Below are 17,638 nucleotides of genomic sequence, written 5' to 3'. Positions count from 1 at the left end.
CCTTAACGACTGCATATGCTCATTGAAAGGCTTATTTCCTCATCATCTCATGAGGATTCTGTGATTACATTGGAATAGCAAATTTCATTAAAATAAATGGGTAAAAAAGGTCAAACCCCCTAATAAATAGCACTTCTAAGATTGTACTTTAAGGTTCTCTTATGGGAACCAAAGATAGTTATTGTAGTACTATTTGCTTAAAGAAAGTCTGAAATAGTAGCTCTCAGAGGAGTGAACAAGTCAGTTCAGTTTCAACTGAATTTTCAAGCTTAAAACCCAGTTTTTATCAGCTGCATCAGCTGCATTCCAGTAGAGGGCAACAATAATAGAACAAAAAAATCATTAGTATGTGGGAGACATTCTGCTAACTTCCTGCTTCTCATGGATGAATGCAGTTAAAAAATTAAAATCAAATACAAAATAAAATAATCATGTACACCTAGAACAAAAGGCTCCTCATCTACCCACCCTTCTGAGGAGTGATTTCTCCCACATAATTTTTTTGTTTCCTCTGCAGAGCAATCACAGCCATCATTTGAACGTTATCCATGTGTGTCGGTACCCAATGCACAAATTAACTGAGTATGGCCATCATGAATCCTTCTCTTCATCTCACTTCATGTCATCTGTCTATTCTGTACTTTTGATGGTTGTGATTTCCTAAAACATTCAACTATTTGAGTTGAAACATACCTAGTCATATTGTCTGTATTTTTACCCTAATGTATTAAACTTCGAATCATAATTTTAAGATTCTGCTTCTGCTGTAATATCTTCTCCATTTTTCATTTCTTATCAACATCACTTGCCTATTTAACAGTCTGAGGCAGATACTTTGTTTCTGACCCCATCTCCTCCTTCCAGGTTTAGGTGATTACCACATCCCGAACTACTTTTTCTGCAGCATTTTTAGAATTTATTTCCTAATCCACATTCCAGAGAGTCAAACTTGAATAGAATTAAGCTCTTAGCACCTATTTTGCTGAATATGAAATATATGCAGGCATTTCTTGTTCACCTAAATACATCTTTTGTAATGCTTTCTGCACTATTTTCTTCAGAACAGAATGTTCAGTGCTTGCTACTTTTGTCTCCTCTTGTACCCCACCTGATTTTTTTCTTGCTCTAGTTAAACAGATCTTTCTAATGGATGTTCTCAGATTGCCTGCCTACAGGGCATTTATTTAAAATATGTGCATATATGTTTGCAGTTTATCATACTGGTGTCCTTTGTCAGTTCTCTGGAGAAAACAGATGTTATTTATTTGACATTAGTTATGTAGTATTGTGTCCTGTTATTGTGCTCAGTAATTTTACAATGAGCTAAGTAACATTATAGAAAACTGAAGGAGCATTTCTCTTTTAGATAATATATCTCAAGTAACAGGGAAAAAAATCACTTATTTATTTATTTATTTATTTATTCATTTCTTTTTTAATGGAGATTCTCTTCTAAAGGGATTCTTACTCTAAAAAGATGTTCTCCCTTTATCTGAAGCAATGTAAATGTTGCATGGCTATGTTAGGGCTTAGTTGGCAACAGAATTGATTTCTTGATGATAATATCTTAAATTTTAATATTTATTTGACTCATTTACCCAGAGCTACCAAAACAATTGTGAATTGTTGGCATAAAGGAGCAAAAAATAAATATTAAATATCTATAGTGAATGCAGATGGTAAATATTCCAAGTTTGCTCAAAAGCTTTCAGGGCTTATTTTGAAAATAAAAGAACACTTTTATTCTTCTCCTAATGTCAGGAATGGGTATGCTCCATACTTAGTTCTCCTTCTGGACGCTTTTTAGTCAGATGGCTGGCAATGTTTATTTAGAGGGAAACAGTCATCTATAGTGTAAATGCAAACTCCTCATGAATCTTCAGTCTCAGATTGGGTTAGTAATAACATTTTAGAGAGTGTATTTATTATTGTTCTAAAGATAAAAATTACTTGATTGTCAAATTGCAATTATCAAAACTAAATTTGTACACTTGATTCTGCACCTAGAGGAGCATAGAGTAAGTGAATCTAGTTTCAAATGCTCTTCTGGATCAATTTTCCATCTTCCTCTAAGGAAAAAATATTTTCCTAAAGCTTGATGACTTGGTGGAAGGTGATAAATAAACCTAAATAAAATTTAATTAAATGCTTCTGTTTAAATTACAGATTCTGCTCAGAAAGTAGGAAAAGTACATTGTGTTGTAGGATTCAGAAAATAATTCAGCACGTATTCTCCTTTCATATTTTCTGAAAAAGAACAATAAGCCATGAAGTGACTACAGAAATGTCCCTTTATTCATATGAATTTCATCATTATCCTATAGTAGATTTTTATTTCTTTTTTTTTTTTTTCTCCCACATATAATTTGGAAAGAAGTGTCTTATACATGTCTCCAAACCCTAATGGTTTTTTTTTCTTCTACTGACTGAGATATTAATCCATTTTTTTTCATTCATTTTTATAGATTAAAAAAATCAACAGGAATTTCCCTGTAAACCAGCAGGTAAGAAAAATAAAATTTGGAGTATCTTCATTCATAATTCTAATTTCATCTGCATTTAATTGAGTGGCAGCTGTGCATTGCTTTAGGTAAAAGTGTTGTTGGTAAGTTCTCCTTAGAGAGTACCTTGCTTTTTTGTTCTTGCTTTTTTTATTATTTTTTTATTATTATTACTATTTTATTATTTTTTTTTTCCCTGAAGCCAGTGCGAACAATTTGGTATGTTCACATTAAGTAAGATCATGCTTAATCTTTTCAATTTAAATTAAGTTTAATGCATTTATTCAAACTCACTTTCTTCAGATTGTGTGTCATGCATTTTATTATAAAAATGGGAAAGGAATTGCTGTGCTTAACAGAATTACATATTATTAATCAAGGTTTGTCTACTACTTTTAAAATGTGAATAGTCTGTTGTCTAAATGAAAGCATAAAAATGGATATAAATGGTTATGGGGCAGATCAGCAGGAAAATCTGGAACAAACTGCATTATCTGATTATCTCCAAGTTCACCCTTTGATGGTATCATGTTAATGAAAGGCATAGTAGTGCCTTGAAAATGCAGTAGAATTCCTTGAACAGAGATGTTTTCTTGCAAAATACTTTCCTAGCAGAATGGCTACTGTTCTCTAAAGCCGAATGTAGGGCGTTTGGATCCTTGAATGAAAGGGAAACATTTAGATGGCTTGAAGATGAGAGACTGAATTTCTGTTCTGATCTTGAAGTTGCTAGAGATCAAATAAGAAAGAAAAACAATCACATCTCCTCATTGGGATCAACACATATTTAAGATAAATGTATAAACAAAGCATGAACAAAAATAAGTAAATAAATAAATAAAATCAAAGTAAAGGTGAGTACACTGTAAAGTGATCCGAGATTAATTTGGAGCATAATCCCATACTACAGTAATGCCTTTGGATTTTTGTTGTGTGTCATAAATGTTATATAACATTTAGGGATTTCTTTTTAAGTAATGGAGTAGTGGGAAACAGACAAATTAGGTTCAGCGGAAGGAATAAATTGCCTTCATGTGGACAAGAAGAAATATGTGCAGCACTGAGCTGTAGACTTGACTTCATGAAGACATATTTTTAGAATGAAAGTACTTTCACCTCACATTTCAGTCAAGATTATATTTGAGTTACACGTCTCTTGTCCAACTTCATTGAAGTGGAATTTTACTAAGTGTAATTCACACAGCAGGGATGGACATTATTAGTTTCTTTTCCTCTTTCTTCTTCAGAAGGTCCACAAATTATAACAAAATAATAACAAGCATTTGTATGCCTTGTATAAATAAAGCTAAAACAGATGAAACATAAATTAGGCACATTTTTATTTGCACATGGTTTTTAATTCTTTGTCCTACAATTTTATAGACTTCTGTATATGTTTATCTTGCTGTCTCTTCCTGACATTACCAAGAAGATGTTTGCTACATTTTGCAGTCAAAGTTAATTTTATTTAAACATTTTCAGAAAAGTTTCTGTAATATCATCTGCTGGCAGTGACAAAGAAGTACTCCTATCTCAAAGAATGGACAAAATGCCTATTAGATAAAAACTAAAAAAAACTAATAATAATAATTAAAAAAAAAAACAAACACAACATTTCACTGTTACGATTTACTTTGGATTTGTGTCTTTGCTTTTATTAGTATCTAAAAAAAAAGTACAGTAAAATTATAAATAACAGTTATAATGTTATAATGTCTCACTGGACTGTTATTAATTCAGAGTTACTTGCTGGTTTTGAATTCCTGACATACAGAGCATTTTATTTCTCTTCATTAGAATTCCAGTGGAAAGCAAAACTAAATTTCTTGTCTTGAGTAGCTTGATATCTGCAGTAGTGGCCTACAATTAATGTCTCTCTCATCAGCATCAATCACTATCTTTGAAAAGAATTACTGTGAACCATTTCAAGGAAGTCAGCCAAAATGTCAAACTGAAAAGTGGGAGTCTGATCAGGAGATAAGGTCTCACTGTCCATCAAATACTGGAAAAGGAAAACAATTATTGATCCACAGGTATCTTGAAATTTTAGGGAATTTTTATTTCAAAACAGACTCCTTTTGGGGTTTATCATCTTAGGTAATTTCATTTTGTATTTAAATTGTAGATGGAGGTAGGAAATAATACCTTATTTAACTTAAATTAGTTAATTTCTGTCCTCTGATATGCAGCAAGCATAAAAAATGTGCAGGGAAGCAACAGGCCTTTTTTCTTTGATAAAAAATCATATATTTACTAGAATATTAATTATCTTGAATATCTTTATCATCGGGGCATTTATTTTCATAAAAATCAATTTTGTCTAAGATATATTTTTTTTAACTTCCTTTATACAAGCACATAATAAACTTGAACTCTGAAACTGTTCTGATTTGGATTTTACTTTCATATTATTTCTACAATATATTTTAGCTAAACTAATTAGTCCAAACTACAAGCACATTATGTTTCTTACTGTACATCCTATGTATCTTCCTCGGTAGGAAAGCAGTACCAGGATGAACTGCTGGATAACACAGATGTGGGAAAACCAGGGAACTGATTTTCCATTTACTGTGTTATGGCAGTGTTTACAAATGCAATAAATAGTCTCTTGCTTCTATACTACAAAGACAAAAGCCAAGCCTGAGGGCTTAAATATAATCAAAGTATCTGCGTGAAATGATTCTATTCTGTTATTTAATATGTACATGACTTTAGAAAATACCTACAATTAATATAAATGGAACTCCTGTGTTATTTTATTTCTCAGATCTTTCTCATTACATCAACAGAAGTTTCAATATGTTATCTCTTTCAAGATCTGAGCATTCACCCATCATAGTATCCAAGTGGCTTAAGTAGGCTATTTTCTATGGCTGCTGGAAATTCTATCTACAGTCTTAATGTAATGGTTAAACTGTCAGCATTAACTACCAAAAATTACCAGCTTCAGAGGGAAATAAAATAATTTTAATAAAACGATCTTTCATAAAACTGAGATTTAAAAAGTTAACCTACTTTTGCTCCATTAAACAAAGAAAGCAAAAAAAAAATGTAGCACGTGAAGAGTCATACAAACAAAGCAGATATGCACATCTTCATGTAACCCTTAGTTTTATTTTCTCAAGGTTACCAAACACTGTAGGCATCACCTTCAAGAGCAAAGAGCAAAATACAGTTTAATCCCATCTAAAAATAATGTTTTATTTTCTAAGGAAGGACAAGTATTCTAATACTAGGAATGCACTGGTATTGAATGTGTATATGATGATTTTTCCACACATATACCAAAAAAAGGAGGCATCCTGCTCATCTCTCACAGAGATTTTAAAAAACAAATTTATGTTTCTTTTTCTAATGCAGCCCTTAGCATGCTCCAATTCAGACTATTGCCACTGCTTTTCTTAGCCATCGAGATTGTTCTGCTCATTCTCACTGTACTATTAGTTCTGTTTTACTGCTTTAACAGGGACTTAAGCCCAGTACACCTAAATTCTCCCTTGCTAGGAGAGCATCCCAATGTCTCTGTAGGAAAGAAGGCAGTGCTTCTTTTCAGGAGACAGTACTGCAGACTATTTGAGTCTGTCAGCCCTGATAGAATGCTTTTTACATGGAACAGGGGTTGGAATGTCTTGGCACGGCAGTGTATTTAAAACCTTCTACCCATGCTGTATCTCTATTAAGATGAATTAAAAAACTATTATCCTCCATCTTTAATCAAGGACAACTTAATTTAATTAAAAAAAAAAAAAAAAAAAAAGTAAAAAAAAAAAAAAAAGTTGAATGCTATTTCTCTTCTATCTACAGGCAGCATGAGTATTTTTGAAACATTTTTCTTTTCTGTGCAGAGGATAAGACATTCTTGTTAAGTAGTTTTGACTATCATTTTTAAGAGGAATCTTTCCCTCCAGAATTTTCCTACATTTATGGGAAACAAATTGGTAGCTGTCCTGGGCAAAGTTAACAGCATATAATGAGATTCATGCAGCTTTAATACTTTATGATATTACTTTGGAATTAATAACTTAGCCTATTTCTTACTTAGATTCCTATGTCTGTCTTTATTGAGCGCTGTTTCCAATTCCACAACTGTGTTTCATTCAGTCTTAAAACAATATAGTGGCAAAATTAACGGATGCCCTATTAACAGAGGGAACTGGAGTATAGCTGTGCATATCACATTCTGCAACATTCAATTTTCATGAGTTGTATTGTATTGCAGGCATATCACAGAAACATAGAATGGCCTATGTTGCAAAAGACCACAAAGATCATCTAGTTTCAACCCCCTGCTATGTCCAGGGTTACCAACAACTAGAACAGGCTGCCAGAGCCACATTCAGCCTGGACTTGAATGCCTCCAGGGATTGGGCATCCTCAACCTCCTTGGGCAACCTGTTCCAGTGTATCACCACCCTCTGAATGAAAAACTTCCTCCTAATATCTAACCTGAGCCTCCCTGTCTTGGTTTAAAACCACTTCTCCTTGTCCTATTACTATCCATCCTCTTAAACAGCTGTTCCACCTCCTGTTTGTATGCTCCCTTCACGTACTGAAAGATTCACAAGTACAGAGGAGTGTACCTTTTTTTTTTTTTTCCTTTTTTTTTTTTTTTTTTTTTTCTTGTTTTAATGTAATTTAATAAATGCAACTACATGTGGCAATGTCATATCAGCAAAATGTCACCATATATTCTGGCTTAATAGGCTGCTGTTCTGCTTGATTAAAGTAACACACTTAAAATGGTCTCTTTTAAAATTGCTTCTAAAAGTTATACTCAGTGAATTTGTTTACTAAAACCTACCTTTAAAAAGCTATATAGAGGTGAATGCATACAAATTACATGGTAGCTGGCATGCCTGTCACACAAGCACTGTACTTTGCTTCAGGTATGTTGCATCTTTATTACACTTGGAAATGGGAATGGCACTGCTTAGTTGGGCTCCTCATAGGACACCTGTTCTAGTGGTAACGTCTAGTGGTAACACACTCCAAATATTTTATTTTTTTTATATTATCATAATAACATTTGAGATGTTATTTGTATTGTATTCATATTATTAAATTGGAATAATTAAACAGGATATTTTGATGGAATGTGACATTCCCTCAAAGAAACCATGTAATTATTCTAGTAGTTTCTTAAAGATAGCATGTATGTTCACTCTCTTTGGTGTTTTAGTATTTTTGTTGTGTTGTTGTTGGTTTTTTTTGTTTTGTTTTGTTTTGTTTTTCTGATGTAGCATCATTTTTTAATTAGTTTTTTTACAATATGCCATTACTGTAATTCCTCAGAGTCACCATTCTGCATCTCTTGATTGACAGTTGCTGAACTTTCAGGTCTTGTGGTACATCTGCTATAACACCATCTGTTGTCACAGTACGGATGTGATCAGGTTTATTTTGAAGGGAAATCTCTCGAATGAAACTTCTGTTGTTAAATGTTTATATACACACAGGGGGAGCTGAGTTCTTGCTGTTAAATTAAGCAGAAGAACACGATAGGGTGTAAATTATGCTCTGTTAATTCACCACGTTGTATTGTCAGTCATCTATGGCACTTGGCATGGATTATTACTCTATAGTTTAAACCTATGACTGGCTTATATTGATTATTAGTGTTTTATTGGGCTTTCTGTAAAATAAAGAGAATACATTTATATTCATATATTTATCTAAAAGTATACTCTCTGTAGCTGATAGGAAGTAGTAACAGGACATTTACTATGTTGCCCTAGTTGCTTCTGAGACACCTGTTATTAAAACTGTGCTTCCTTTGACCAGTAAGGAATTTTTCTTTACACTGTAGTTCTAAGTAGGTGTTGAGCTTCAGGATATAGGCAAGCTTTTAAAAAACAGTGTGTACCATTGTTAGAAAGTTTTAGATTTAGGAAACCTTCATGGTGACTTTTGAGAGAAAAGCCAGATGGCTTCCCAAAGATAGCAGATTACCTGATGAGCTGGACAATATTTACATTTTGAGTACCTTGATGAAGTTATTGGATAGCAGTGCTGGTATCATGGGGCTATGTCACCTATAGCTCACAAGGCAATGGAATTAATTTGGATGCCTGCTGGAAATGTAGATGATAGAAAAGAGTGATGAGATCAAGTTTGTATTTAAATCTCGAACTATAAGTCTCAAGCTGTGCATCAAATTATTTCTGCATATCCAGCAAATTCAATTTTGCCTCAAGTATAGATTTCTTCCTAATTTCTTCCTATTTCTTTTGTTTGTTTGTTTGATTTTGTTTAGCTCCTTTTTTTTTTTTCTTTTTTTTTTTTTTTTTCTTTTTCTTTTTTTTCTTTTTCTCTGCAGTATTAATGTCACTCCCTGGAAATACTTTCCAGTAAGGGTAAGGTTTTCCTGACCAGATCTATTGACTATATCCACAGTAGATCTGAGTTCAAATTTTAGTTAATACAGGAAAGAAAGTCCAGTGTTCTCAACTAATGGTCCATATAAAGTGAATGCTCTGTTGTAAACATTTGAAATCTTTTAACATTTCTCCTTTACTGAAGACACCACATCTGGACATAGGAGTCCAAGTAAGGTCTCATGAGAACAGAGTAAGGGTGCAGGATCAACAGCCACTCTCTGATTATGATCTCATAACCAGTTCCTCATCCAGCAGTCAATCCAACATATCTTTCAAATTTGGAGAAGAAAATGTTAAGGGGGACCGTGTCAAAGACCGAACTGATGTCCAGATAGATGACATCAGTGTTTATTTTTTTCTTTTTTCAATGATACAGTACTGCCATCATAAGAAGCAACAAGACTGGTCAGGCATGACTTGATCTTGGTGAAGCTATGCTGGTTATCCCTTATAATCTCTCTCTCTTCCATGTGCCTTAGCAGATCTTCCAGGAGGATCTGCTCCTGTTCTTCTCTGGCAATGAGGTAAGACTAAAAGGTCAGTAGTTCCCAGAGCCATCCTTTCTACCCTTCTCAAAAATGTGTGCTACATTTTCTTTATTTCCAAGTCACCAGGGACTTCAGCTGACCACCCTAACTTTTCAAATATCATCAAGAGTAGCTTGGCAGCTACATCAGCCAGTTCCCTCAGGACTCTAGGATGTATCTCATTAAGACTCATAGACTTATGTGTTGCTCAATAGGGAGAGTATGTCTTCCTCGACTTTCCTTTTCCAATTGATGTACGTATAGAAGCCTTTCATATCCTTCTTTGTGTTCTTTGACATGTCCAGTTGCAATTGAATCTTGGCCTTCCTGACCCTATCTGTACACAGCCTTGCAGCATCCTTATATTCCTCCAGATTACCTGTCCCTGGTTCAACTGCTTGTGTATTTTTTTCTTGAACTCCAGTTTGACCATCAGGTCTCAGTTCAACCATAATACCTGACTCAGGAATTTATCCTCAATACATTACAGAAGTGTCTTGAATTGCCTACACTCACTGTTCTACTTTTTCATCAGATATCAGCGTGGCTGAAGTACCTCAACAGGATATGGGCCTGCAATCACAGTACCTCCTGTAGCTGGATGAAAAAGGCTTTATCAAGAGGTTTAACTTGATAGGCCTGTAGTAAACCCCAGCCACGAGGATCCCTTTGTTGTCTTGGTCTCTAACTCTCACACGTAGATTTTTGACTCACCCACAGCCATTCTTCAGAGACAGATCTTCATACCCTATTCCTTCCTTGATGTAGAGGGCACCGCCTCCTGCCCTCCTTCCTCAAGTGTCCCTTCTGAAAGGCTTGTACACATCAGTAGACACATTCCAGTCATGGGAATCATCCCAACTGGTTTGTTGATGGCAACTACGTAATGGTTTTCCAGTAGCACAGTGACTTCCAACTGTTCCTGTAGATCTTCAAGGAACCAGCTGATGTGATTGGCAAGCTACTCTCCATAGTATTTGATTAGTTATAGCAGCCAGGTGAAGTCCCTTGTGACTGGGAAAAAGAAAACATCACTTCCATTTTTAAGAAAGTGAGAAAGGAAGACCTGGTGAACTGCAGGCTGGTGAACCTCACATCTCTCTGCCTGAAGGCATTCAAGGCCAGGTTGAATGTGGCCAGGTTGAATGTGTTATATTGTGCGTGGCAACTCTGCCCACAGTCGGGGGTTGGAACGAGGTGATCTTCAAGGTCCCTTTTAATGTAAGCTTTTCTTTGAGTAGTCTGAGTCAAAGCTTCATTCACATGAGTTTTCATAAATTTGTATGCTTTTATAAGACAAGACAAGAACTGAATTGGAGTTCCCACTTCAACTAAAATAAATAATTGCATATACTTAGTAAAATACATTTATACCCTTTCTTTTTTTTTTGGTGATGGTCATAGCTTAAAAGTACTTGGCCAAGTAGACAGCTTGATCTACTTCTTTCCAGATTAAGGACTTCTTACCAGATCATTTGCATTATATCTTACACTTCTTTCAGATATAATGTTGACCTCTTTCTGATCTCACAGTTCTTGCATGTCTTTCTGCATAATGTCATAGCTTCAACAGGAGCAGTGTACCTCAGTTAGGTGATGAAAGTTGCAAGTTTGATGTATTCAGTTTTTGAGTGCTATAATTAGTAGGTTGCCATAAAAAGGGCATGCCCTTTAGCTGATACTTTTTGCAAGAATATGATTTTATTTATTTATTTATTTTTTTAAAATATGCTCCTGTCTGTATGTATCCAGGACTCTTCTGAATCAGACATCCACCTAGCAGATTTATGCAGAGGAATTGCTACTTCCTTGTTTGTCATAAACCTTTAACACTGAGTGAATTTTTGCAGTTAAGTTATACTTAGAAGCATAACAGTGCACACATAGGGTGAAGTTGCACAATGAGAAACCAGTCAATTTAAAAAGCAGTTTGAAGGGATTGGATTGATATTGTTGCATTGTTTTGTCTTTGTATTATATTTATCAGATATAAATTTGTTCTATCTGTCCATTTTGGATTATTTGTTGAAAGCTAAGGCTTGAATTAAAAACACTGCAGTAATTTATTAAAATGTCTCTTCTATTGCCTCAAGTCAGTTTAAATTTTCCCAAGATTGACATTCATTTCATAGACTAGAATGAAGGTGTTCAGTAAATCAATATAGACATTACTCCTTAGGGAACTGTATCATCTAAATAAATTAATTGGAATCAATGAAGCATATGCTTTAACTGTTGATCTCCTGTTGAAAAAGCATATGGGACTCAAAAAGCTTAAAGAAGATATTTCTAATCAAAGTGTATACCAAGAGGAGAGGTAAATACACATTTCATTGTTTTTCACTCACCTATTTTATATCTATACAGATGATCTTTCCTTTCCTTATCTTACCCCTTGAAAGTAGAATTATTTAATCTCCTGAACATCTAAGAATAGTGGATAATAGGATTCTATGGAGCATAGACAGTTACTGATCCTTCCCTTTCACTGCAATAATATTCCATGTTACCAGCAATAAAGTTGACACTTGAATTTTATAAAATAGTTGATGCTTAGAATTGTGCAAAACAATCAACCATTTATGGATTACATGCAAATGAAAAGAAGAACTGAGAAGGATTAATCACTGAAGATGTGGGGAAAACAGCTAGCAAGAAAGCCGAATAGAAAATATATATATATATATATTTTTTTAATTTAGAATGAAGAAGCATCTATTAGAAAATCATGATTGAAGAACACCTTTTGTGTTCTTTTAAACAATTACATTACCTAGTAAGAAAACAATATTTGATGAGCAGTGCATAGCTCTTACATGTTTAGCATGTAAGAGAACTTTGGATTTCAATTTTAAAATTTTGGGAAACAAAACTTCCTAAGTCCACCTTATTTTATGACACAGCAAGTGGTGATTTAATAGCAGTAAACATGCTATTCTCAGAAGCTAATGATTAAAGCATTTATTTATTTATTTGTTATAAATATTTTTTCTGGTTGGAATTTCTCTCAGAGATGCAGAATTTAGAACCAAAAATGTGCATCTTTACTTACATAGAATCATAAGGAAAAATGTGTATGTCTGGAGAGGGAAACAGACTTCAAAGCAACAGATATGTAATGTTGAGTCTGGGAACTTTTAGACAAGTTCCAGACAGGCATCAAGTCTCTGACTGATGGCTATGGTGGCATATAAGTGGCTGAGTATCCAGATGCACTCTGTCCAGCTGACATTCCCAGAATAAGTCCAGCAGGATCAGAATACTGTGATATGCAATTTCCTAGCTGCTTTATTTCAAGTAAGTAGTCAAAAGTCACACTGCTTTCCATAATTTTTAACAATCCAGTGTTTTATGGTACTTGCTTCATAGCCACACAAGTTGCTTGTTATTCCAACCTATTATTCCTAAAAGCCCACCATAATGCCAATAGATAAGATAGTATGGCAGCCTCTCCTACCTCTCCTACTCAAGCTGGTCTGCTATTCAAAAACTACCCAAGATAATGGGAGAGGAGAGCTTGCAAAAAAAAAAAAAAGATCTGAACCCCTGAAAGTATGCAAAAAGATACTGAAATAGAAGTGAACCCTGTGAGAGGATAAACTTTTGGCTGTTATTTACAAGTCTACATCTATAAATTGTTTGATAGTTTCTGTCGGTAACTGTCCACTCTTCACAGGGCTTGAAGTATTTCATAAAGATCTTTTTTACAGCCACAGAAATGGCTGCCATGGCTGATTTTTCACATGGTCCTCCCTGGGGGCAAAGGAGGCTGCCTGTCACACTGCAGAGCTTTCTATGGATACATAGCCTCTGAGTCTGACACTGAAGTTAGAGGTTCATATAGGATCAACACAGCTTAATTTTGAAGAAGATAAAACCTCTATGGGCTATATTCTTCCACGTTGTTCATAATGGTGGAACACTTTGCATTGATGGAATGGAATAAAAGGGAGTAGTGATACTGCAAAATGGTTTCAGTCAACACACCTTATAAGACTGAGTTTTTCAAAGCTCAACATTCATGGAAATACTGAGATACGTCAGAGATAAAGTAACATATTGACAGGCACCACCCTTTTGTAGAAAAACAATTAAGTGCAACGTGGCTTCAATACATGTGAACTTTACTGCTAATTCCCTGCCAGAGGCCATTGGCCTGTGAATGATTCTTTAGCATATCCTAGGTTCACTTTAAATGTAAGGCAAATGAAAATAAGCTTCATTCTACCGCAGCAAAACCAACAGATTAATGATAAAAATTAAGGTATAAATAGAAGCATGAAAACAGAAGCATGCAGAATCCACTGAATATCTTGTTCTTCATTTAATCATCCCCTGAGGTTTTTTTTCCAGCTCCAGAACAAGGGATTTTAAAAGTAGTTTCTATCTACCTTGCTGTCTTAGAGTGATGGTGTGTTGTGGTTCCCTCTCTCAACCTAGTTTTACTTGGTTACATTGTGTACAAGTTAATATTTGAAGTAGTTGCAGATTGTTCTCACTTCTCTTTCTGAGTAATTAGTTTGAGAAGACTTTTATATAAGAGTAAGAATGCAGGTTATATATACTGGTATGCAGTATCCTTTGTACAATGGAAGAATATCGTGGCACTGTTAAAAAAAGTCATGCTGAAGTTGGATGCTAAGAGCAGTAAGTTGTTACTGCTCTGAAAGAGATCCCAAGACTGATATGACTGCTTTGATACCAAAGACTCACTGAAGCATAGACAGATGTAGGTTGGATGATTTACTGTTGGTTATCTGGTCAAAATCTTGTTCCAGGAAGGGTCAGCATAAATCATGTCGGTCAGGACTTTGCCCAGTCAAATTCTGAATATTCTTAAAAGTGAAAAGTCCATAACATCACTCACGAGGTGAAATAATTATACTTTTTCTATATTTTTTAACTACTAAAAGACACCCAGAATGCTATGCTTTTATACAATTTTTTTTTTTTTTTTTTTTTTTTTGCTATAGTGCTACAAGGTAGACATATTTAATAAATGCATTTCTGTAAACTTAGCAAGATGTATATTGTGTCTTTCATTTGCAAAATATTTATTTCACTTAATTAGAAAAATTGAATCTTTTCAAACTAAATACAGGTCAAAGTTTAAAAAAAAAAACAGAAAAAAACAGAAAAAAAACAACAAAAATTCATAGTGTTATCACTATTTAGCTGTAGTGGAAGATAACTATTCTGGCACTGATTTGGCACATCATTTCCTAAAAAACTGTATTAATGTAGTTTATATGAACAATCAAGTAACATACTTTGAATTATTTAACATCTATAATAATGTCTTGTTTTGTTTTTTTCTTTTCTTTTTCTTTTTCTTTTTTGTTTTTTGTTTGTTTCTCTTTGTTTTGTTTTAACCTGATAACAATTACCTATAATGAATTTTGAAATTACCATACAGGAAAAAGTATGCTAAAACAACCGTATGAGTATAAATGTGAGACTTCCGTGATAGAAAGCTGTTAGTACATTTGTTCTAATCTTTGAATATCCTCACATTAAAAATAGCATCAATTTTACACTTCATTTTTAAGAATATTTTATTTTATATTTTACCATTCTTCCTAAAATATGATAAAAAATGTTAGAACTGTGGAGAAGTCTCTGAAAGTAAAAGAGGATTTTTATTGAAGCCAATTAAGACATTTTAGCAGTATTTTGAGTAGATATGAAATAGAAAACTTGTGGATTACTTTCTTTTAGGCTGAAATATGTATGTGAGGTAAAGAAGGACTGGAAGATTATGAATTTTTGATTGAAGAGAGTGTGCTGTTTCATTTTTCCTATAAATACATCTTATTTCAACTGCATGTGATTTAGCTCACATACAGTAATAACTTATTGAATCTTTATTAATAAGCCAGCAGCCACTAAAGCCAGCAGTTTATACAGAAACATTTCTATGATTAAAAAAAACATCCTCATTTTTAAATGTGTAAAATGAGCATACTGTGCACTGTCTATTTCTGGTTCCACATACAACCTGTATCCACTGTAATAAAATTTTCAGATATAATCTTATGAAATTCAGCTTTCCAAATCGAATTTCATATTCATCCAAAATGTTAGTGTATATATATATGTATATATTTGAGCTGTTAGTTTGAAATGTTCTGATCCCTTTCCAAATGAATAGGTTTTTTTTGAACTTACTTAAGTTATTAATAGTCGTAACTTTTTTAGAAGTCAGAATGTTTTTTAGTAACATATATGCTTTAAGAAAGTGGCCTCAATTTTATCCCATGAGTGAAAATATTTCAACAGTTTCTCAGTTTCATCATGTAAAAATTACCATACTTTATCTAGCAACATGTGTTCAGTTTACTTAGGTAAACTAAGGTCATTCATTGTAGGAGCATGCAATTAAAATAGTTATCCAGTCTCTGTACATTTTTTTCCTGTTTTCCAGAATCTAGGCAACGTTATTTTAATCCACATATATGAATACACTTGTGCATTCAAACAACTATTTAGCTGTTCCTAATTACAGTCATACAGCTTTTTCTTAAGAGTTTTGCTAGATGTTTGAGTAAGTATTTAGTCTGAACAAGAAATGTGTTTTGTGGTTGTCTGAAAAATCAATCAGTTTTCTCCTTGTGATGTACAGAGGCAAGGGAGCAATATTAAAAGGAGCAATTGCTTTAAATTTCATGGCTGTGTTCGTATTGAGGCAATCAAATGTGAAATATCAGTGCATCTACACAACATTCATGACTGTGCCTTGTTATTCTGATGTAGGAGAAATAGAAACTTATATTAAGTGAGGAATGTGAAAAAGAAAACAACCTAAATGAGCACAGATTACACGCTGTGAAACAGTGATATGAAATCTCATCAGGCAAGATTATATCTTACTATATCCAATTCTAATGAAACAAATCAAAGATGGCACAGAATTAATTAATTAAAAAGTGTAGTTGTCTTAATGCCTAGAAATTAGAGATCATTCATTCCCTTTTCATTACAGAAGAAAAATACGCCATACTTCTGCATGTAATAGTACATTGTTATATTAATTTTACTCCCATGTATTGCTTCTCTCAGTCACTAAGCTGCACGGATTCCTATCAAGTTGAAGCATGTATCTTTATTGCATTGAATAACATACAAAACAGGAGAGATGAGGAGAATATGAGTAACTGTTGAACTGAAATAACTTAAAGCTTCTGTCACTGTACCTTTTGGACTTTATTCTTGAGTATTTTTCATTCAGAAATGAAAGAGATTTTGGAGACCATGGCTTTTTAATTATTGCATGACAATATAGTACTTATGAGTACTGCTTAATTCTTGAGTACTGAGGCATGGCTGTATCTTTTTTTCAAACTTTATAAGCTTCTTTAATCACCAAATTAGAGGTAGTTGAACAAATGATTATAAACATGCCACATGATCTGAAGGAAATAAACAAAACACTAATCTTCAAAAACTCTGAGCATTCCTTTCCAAATCCGTACTTAGAGATTGAAATGTTATTTCAATAAATTAGTGTAGTTGTTGATTTTTTTTATTTTTATTTTTATTTTTTTTTTCAGTTATACAGTTATCTGGAAATGTTTATAACTAATTTTTGAATATATGAAAATACAACATGTGTTCCAGCATGTATTTATTTTTTTTTTTCCATATTGCAGTAAGATCCCATGTATTTCTGTCTGTCTTGTATCTGAATAATTCTTGATTTTGCATTCCTGCCTACTGGCTCCTTACACTTCACTTGCATTAAATTCTTCTGATGTGATTTGTCTGCAAGTATTCCTTTAGAGAGCCTTTAATGAGATAATGGGAAAAAAAAAAAAAAAAAAAAAGTAAAATAGACATCTGTTAGATATGTGGCTTAACTCTTTTGTTGTTACTAGGGCAATAAATAAGTCTTCTCTTATATTTTGGTTGTTGTAACAGGCTTTCTTTACGCATTCATGTGATTATAAGTGAACTGCCAATATATCACATTGTGTCAGTGGCTCAAGGTTTGTATTTCAGTAAGATCTGACAGACATCAGCTTACTTGCATGAAGTATTTGCAATTGATTTGAAGAAAATGCCTGAGGAATTTGTCAACGCTATTGATTTTTTTGTCAGATAGTCTACATGGGCTGGACGGAAGAACGGGAACAAGACTCCCTTCAGGATCGAATGTATACACCAAAGTTTCTAGCACTGAGGGGATCTTCTCTATATAAATTTCTGGCACCTCCAGTAAGTATATTTCTTC

General features: G+C 33.6%; 1 protein-coding gene across 3 annotated transcripts in view; it reads left to right on the top strand.

The window, feature by feature from the left end:
- SNTG1 (syntrophin gamma 1) overlaps positions 1 to 17,638 on the top strand; it is a 301,816-nt gene that overhangs the window by 238,823 nt on the left and 45,355 nt on the right. For all 3 annotated transcript variants that reach the window (XM_072328347.1, XM_072328348.1, XM_072328349.1), the window contains 2 exons: positions 2,466 to 2,504; positions 17,506 to 17,622. In XM_072328347.1, coding sequence (XP_072184448.1) covers positions 2,466 to 2,504; positions 17,506 to 17,622 — 156 coding nt within the window. The remainder of the gene's footprint in view (positions 1 to 2,465; positions 2,505 to 17,505; positions 17,623 to 17,638) is intronic.

Source organism: Excalfactoria chinensis, chromosome 2, assembly GCF_039878825.1.
Source record: "Excalfactoria chinensis isolate bCotChi1 chromosome 2, bCotChi1.hap2, whole genome shotgun sequence".
In the NCBI taxonomy this organism is placed as follows: domain Eukaryota; kingdom Metazoa; phylum Chordata; class Aves; order Galliformes; family Phasianidae; genus Excalfactoria; species Excalfactoria chinensis.
This window is presented reverse-complemented; position numbering and strand designations above follow the sequence as displayed.